This window comes from Frankliniella occidentalis, unplaced genomic scaffold (assembly GCF_000697945.3).
Source record: "Frankliniella occidentalis isolate FOCC.00 unplaced genomic scaffold, Focc_3.1 Scaffold2701, whole genome shotgun sequence".
Lineage (NCBI taxonomy): Eukaryota > Metazoa > Arthropoda > Insecta > Thysanoptera > Thripidae > Frankliniella > Frankliniella occidentalis.
Window position 1 is genome coordinate 596 of NW_026269778.1, and position 6,146 is coordinate 6,741.

Consider the following 6,146-nt stretch of genomic DNA (forward strand, 5'->3'; position numbering starts at 1 on the left):
GCGGAGGCCCCCGCACTCGATGACGCTGGCAGACCCTCGCCGACGAGGACGAGGCCGGAGGGTGGCTGCGGGCCGGGCCCTGGCCGCCCTGGCATGGTCGCAGCTGGACGCGACCCTGCTGGACAGGCGACTGGCCCGGAGCGGCGACGGGGCGCCGACGACAGCCCAGCTGGAGACGCCCCCCGCCCGCGACGATCTGCTCGGCTGGACATACGCTGGCCTCACTTTCTAGCCTATCAGGCGGAACACCCAGCTGCGTTGGGCGGGACGGCCGGGGCGGGGCGGGTGCGCCCGCAAGTCTCCATACCCGCGAGGACGGCCGGCGCCGCCGCCCGGCGCGGGTTTGCCGAGGGGCCTTTAGCCATTTTACTGCTTCTGTCAGTTTTACTTCCAGGGAGCTGAGAAAAGCGAGGTTTGGTGGGATCGAGAGGGGGCTAGAGTTTAATGCGCTGGAAGCTCGGGAGTCACCTTAATAATACTTTATTACCAGTCAATAAAAAAAATAATTTTGTTACTACTTATTTAGGCTATAGAAGAACCTTCGACGCCATTGGGCTGGGCGGACTGGCGTGAGTGCGAACCCTCCGGAACCCCCATAACGTTGCGAGACGCATTTGAACACTCTTCTGCGCCCCCGGAGCAGGAGTTGTGCAAGTCGTTAACGGTGCATCGTGGAGAAATCCTAAATTTTCGGAGGTTGGAGGTTTTACTCATCACCTCTTTCTAGTTGAATACTACGGGATTTTGCCAAAATGCACACGCCGGTCGCACTGACTCCTTTCTCCTGGATGGTCAGAGAGCAATTAGCAAAACGATAAATGAAATACTAAAAGGTGAAATGGGGGATGACCCCCCATTGCCTGTCAACAGCTTTGCGGGAGCGGAGAGGGCCGTCTAGTGGGGGTACTAGGTAGGCCGCGCAGACACCAGTCCGACGTCGTCCTTAGGCATGCCATCGCCTACCACGCTCCCGCACAGGGGCAGGAGAGAGGGTGCGCTATGGAGGATCTGACATAACGATCCTAATGCAGAAAGAGGACCTCCGAAGGATCACAATTCTGACACCTTCCTCTCGGGGATTTAAGCCGCGAGCGAAGAACTGCTGCAGCTCGGGGTTGAGCGGGTACTACCGCAACCCGAAGTCCGTATCGCCCCTATTCGGTGATGCTGGTGCTGTTGCCGTTGACGGGGTCGTAGATGATGCGCTCCTCGATGCTCGCGCTGCCGCTGTCCACCTCTTGGGACGACTTGCCGACGGTGGCGTCGTGGCCGGTTGACGTCCTGTTGCTGGCGTTCGCGCCGCCGTCCACCCTCCTGCTGGCGCCCTTCGCCCGCTTGGTGCTCATGTTGTTGGCGTAGCACGGGTACTTCCGGTAGCAGGAGCGGCCCCCGAGCCCCGCCTTGTACGCCGTGATGAACCCCTTGAGCTGGTTGCGCTTGGCATCGCCCAGGATCGGCTTTATCAGCCCCATCAGCCACATGACCCAGTCGGCGTACCCCTTGACGGCCTGGCTCCGGTACCCGACGTCGCAGGCCATTTTCTGGAGGCAGCGGCGAGAGTCTGCCACGCGGGACTCGAGCTGCGCCAGGGCCTCCTCCTCCTGCGAGAGAGCAGAGGAGACAATGTACCAACACCAGCAGCACCGCCCTCGCGCCTCGGAGACTCTCGGACTCGGCCAGGCCCACTGTAGGACACTACCGGGGACCTCGTCGTCGCGCCCCTTGGGACAGTACCTCCTCTCGCCGCCGTCGTCCGGGGGTGATGGTGATGACCGTGCCTCCCCCCGCCCCGCCTGGCGTGAGCACCGGCACGGGGAACAGGAGCAGTAGCGGGAGCAGCAGCAGCGGGATCAGGAGCAGACCGAGCGGGATAAGGATCGGCAGCAGCAGCGGCACCACGGCGATGAGGATCACGGGGATGACGAGCACCGCCAGGAATACCTGCAGAGGAAAGAGTGGGAGTCACGGACGTGGGCATCGACACTCCTCGACAAAGTGGGCAAAGAGTCAATTTAATTATGATTAAAAACAAATATGTTGGAGCTACGACTTACGGTTTCAGCGGTCTTTAAGCAGAAAGGAAGAGGAAAATACGCGCCGAAACATAAAAGGTTAGTTTAGAGCCAAGCATAAATGGAACAGTCCGAAAAAGGGTTAGTTGTTAATGCTAATGCACCCCATGCATAAGACTACAAAAATACGGTTAGATACAGAAACCAATCGACCATGCGTAGGGAGCATGATATCGGTCAACTGACCTTGATAACCTTGAAGAACTTGACTGCAAACGCGAACTTAAGGGCGAAGTGCGCGAAGATAATGGGGATCTTCACAATGCCGATGGTGAAGAGCTTGAAGGCACCCACGCTGAGGGCCTTCACGATGAGAAGCTTGATGACGGCCAGGATGATGAGCTTGGTCGTCAGATCGCTCCAGGTGTCCTCCTTTTTGTTCTGGTCCGACACGTAGTACACGGGCTGGTGCGGCGGGTACGGGTGCTGGTGCTGGTGTGGGTGTCCCACGGCCACGACCTGCTGACACCCGAGTGCGGGCTGTAGCATCGATGGGGAGGAACTTTGGGACACTTTTGAAAATGATTTGTACCTGGGAGCCTCCGCTGGCCGAGTCCCCGTAGTCGGGGTCCTCCCAGTGCGCGGTCACAAACGGCCTGTGCGGCGGGTGGTGGTGGCTGACACGCCGTAGCGCCGACGTGAAGCCCTGCCCCAGGCCCTGACCGAGACCACCCAGGCCCTGTCCCAGGATGGGCAGCCCAGTCTGCACCGCGGACCACCAGGACGTGTTGCTGGCGGGGGCGCTGGCCACGTCGCTCGTGTAGTACCGCCTGGAAGGAGAATTAGAAATCCCGCGCGCACGAGGTACGTGATGGAAAAACACTCTACTTCACCTCCCATACCTGTAGTACTGCTCGCCGGAGGTGTCCTCCATGGGAGACACGTTGTCGGCCGGTGTGCCCCACACAGCTCGCCCTCCTCGGTCGTCCCGGGGGTGCGCCCCAGCCTCCACGGGTCTCGAGCTGCCCAAGCTAATCAGGCTGGTGGTGGTGGTGGGCCGCGCCTCCTTGGGGCTGCTGGTCGTCGTGTGGCTGCTTGGGGTTGTAGGGCTGCTAGGGGTGGTGGGGCTGCTCAACGTGGTGGGGCTGGTCACCGTGGTGACCCTGGGACTCCTGTCTCGGGGGAGGTCCGCCGTGCGATACCTGCGCAGGCTGCGGCGTGGTGGCCGGCGGACGGGGTGCGGGGTCAGCACGAGGCTGGTGACGGGCGTGGGCGTCGTCCTGGACAGCGGCCACGCCGCGTGTGGCCTGACGACGGCCAGTCTGGTGGAGAGGGGCGCGGACCTCGGCGTCGGCGAAGAGGAGACCGTGCTGCCCTCGCCCGCCAAGGGCGAGGCCAGGTGCGGGGCGTCCGTCGACGCCTGAGTTGTGGTGGGCGGCAGCCCTGGAGTCGGCAGGCCCGGGACCAGTGCTGTGGCCATCAGCTGGCCGACGGCTACCAGCAGGGCGGCGCCTGCAACGGGCACCAGCAACATCAACAACGAGCACTTGAGGCGACACAGAGTCCGCCGCTGGGAAGCAGCCGCGGAGTAGCTCCCGACGCCCCCGAACAGGTGATTGAGGAGCTAGTCACTCATAGCTCAAAGCCCAGGGGGGCCACGGCGACGCCCCCTCTCCCCCGCGGCAGTCTGCCCCCGTGAGCGCGGACTTGCGTAGCCCCGAGCCACTCAAACAGCCTGTGTGCCTCGCCGCTGCCGTCACCGCGGGGTGCCGACAAAGTGATTCGAGGCTCTAAATGGAACGTTTGCACGTTCCAGGAAAGGGGCAATCAGTCAGCGTAGGAGGAACAGACTCTCCGCGGCGCGGGGCCGCCCTGCAGGTCCTTTGTTCGTCTTTCCCCCCTGTCCATCTGTTTGTCAGTCTGTCTGCCTGTCTGCTCGTCTGTCCGTTAGTTTACCGTAGCCGGTGTACGGAGCGCGTACGGACCTCTCCGGCTAGCCCGGCCCGGCACCGGCCGCTGTGACCGCATGTCACGCCGGACTAGGATGGCGTCAGTGATGAGGCGGGGGCGGGCCTTTGGCTGCCTTTGGAGCCCTCCGTTGAGCCGCTGCTGCTAGGCCCCCTGGTCTCACAAAAGGCTAATTGTCCGAGCTGAACGGCGCGGCGCCTCTGCGCGGGCGCCCGGGCGCGCGAGTGCGTGTCACGCGTGGGCGGCCGGTGTCACAACGGTCACAACACGGCGGGGGCTTAGCGTTTCCACACGGACGCACCTCAGTCACACCGTGACCGCCGCGCCTCGCCGGGGGGGACGCGCGGCGAGGCGCGGCGGGCGGTATGGCCCTCCTCTGGCCTCTCTCCCCCACGCCGTCCGCGCAACAACACACCCGCACCGCAGCCGACCACTAAACCGATGAGATTGTCTCGCGTAACGCCGCCTCTATAAGAAATAACGGGAAATAATAAAGCGTTTTAACAGACAGCCAGCCCAGCAGCAACCAGCGAGCGCCGAGCGCCTTACCGGGAGCGGGTAGGCCGACCCGCTGGGCGGCGCGGTGCGGCGGGCTGCCTGCCGCCCAGCCCCCTTCCCGCCGCCGGTAGCCCGCGCTCTCTGCGATGCGCTGCCGCCGGTGACGATCCGCCTGCTTAGCATGCGAGCCAGCCAAAGCGATATGATATTACGGGACGCATCTGCATGCGGCCGGAGCCGAGCGAGCGTTTGCATTGGTATTCCTCATACCGGCCCCGGCGGCAGAGCTCCCTCTCTGCTGCTCTGCTTTTCACTTTTCTTTTAGGGTGTGGTGCGTCATCCTCCCTCCCGCCCTCCGCTGCTCCGCGCTCGTCGCCCACATCAAGACGAACGTGCCGCGATCATCAGTCGGGGCCGCATGGCCGCCTCATGAAATGCTCATCCTTTTCTTTTTCCTCGCGCGCGACTGACAAGGCGCGCCTCGCGCCCCGCGCCGCCGGTCCATTCGGGTTCCCCCCGGCACGCGGCGCGCGCGGCCGGGGAGTATGCAGCATTGCGCGGGAAAATACAAAATAGGGAGCATCCCGATGGGCATGTGCGCCGTGCCAGAAGCCAGAAAAGGTGGAGAAATTTTCGCGGTCGACCGGGAAAGTGGAGGGGGCGGGGGCGTCAACAAACAATCACAGATCTGTAGTCGAGCTGCAACGGAGACACCCTCGATACACCTGCGAAGTTCGAGTTCGAAGACAAGCTACTCGCTTTGCATTCGTCTCCCCGCAGTGTGGCACATTCGAGTACGATTTCCTCGTCACCGTGCGATGGCGACGCGTCGTGACGGGAGCAGAGCGGGGCAGCGAGAACGAGGAGTAGTGAAGTCACGCACGATTTTCGTATGTTTTTGTTTTCTGCCTACGTGGAAACTTCACGCCGTTTCCGGGAACGCGCGATAGTTTTGCCCGAACTCGAAAGTGTCACATGCACTGTCATAGAGCAATGGTGGAAGGTGGAACGTTTCCGTCACGACGTACCCGTCAACTGCGTCCAATTACGGGACGACATGCTCACGCAAATGCACACTGCTGTGTCACAGTGCCGCCAAATGCTTGTTGTTTGTTTCTTTTCGTCCGAAATAACCTGCCCATACTGAGTAGCGATATCCAGGGATATCCAGGGATCTTCTTGCCTTTAGAGCGTTAACTAGTCAAAAATGATACCAGATTTCGGGGACCCAATGTACTTCGCGATCAGGGCCACCACCAGTTAATTGCATACACACATCACGGCATGACAGCACCAGCCGTGTTTCGGGAATACAGCTTACAGGCGACGGACACGGGAACTTCGGGGCCACGCGTCCGTAAGGGGTGAGTGGTGGTGACCGAGAGCCGAGCGGACCAGCGAAACGAAAGCGAACCAGCCGGCTCGAGTCGGTCTTACAAAAGGGGGGCTCTGACGTTGGACGGGGCTAAATGGGCTAGGCGAGGAGCGAGCGGTGAAGAGGGGACCACGCCACCGCGCCGCGCCGCACAAGCCACGCGGCTCGTTTGTCAGCCTGCGTGTGCGGCTAAACGGACACTCTGACAAAAAAAATAAATAATCATACCTCTGTGGCTTAAATTCTTCATCAAAATGAAAATACATTTTATTTATTTTAATTTTTGCTGGTTC

General features: G+C 61.4%; 1 protein-coding gene across 2 annotated transcripts; it reads right to left on the bottom strand.

The window, feature by feature from the left end:
* Positions 1 to 209: 209 nt before the first annotated feature.
* LOC113204814 (uncharacterized) lies at positions 210 to 3,894 on the bottom strand. Of its 2 annotated transcripts, none has more exons than XM_052276377.1 (5): positions 2,915 to 3,894; positions 2,605 to 2,842; positions 2,259 to 2,531; positions 1,735 to 1,941; positions 210 to 1,601 (listed from the first exon to the last, which is right to left on the bottom strand). In XM_052276377.1, the coding sequence occupies exons 1-5, from the start codon at positions 3,544 to 3,546 to the stop codon at positions 1,155 to 1,157; spliced, it is 1,797 nt and encodes a 598-aa protein (XP_052132337.1). In that variant the 5' UTR covers positions 3,547 to 3,894; the 3' UTR covers positions 210 to 1,154. The 2 variants fall into 2 exon arrangements, with proteins under 2 accessions (XP_052132337.1, XP_052132336.1); XM_052276376.1 differs by having other exon boundaries at positions 2,259 to 2,534.
* Between the last annotated feature and the right edge of the window lie 2,252 nt (positions 3,895 to 6,146).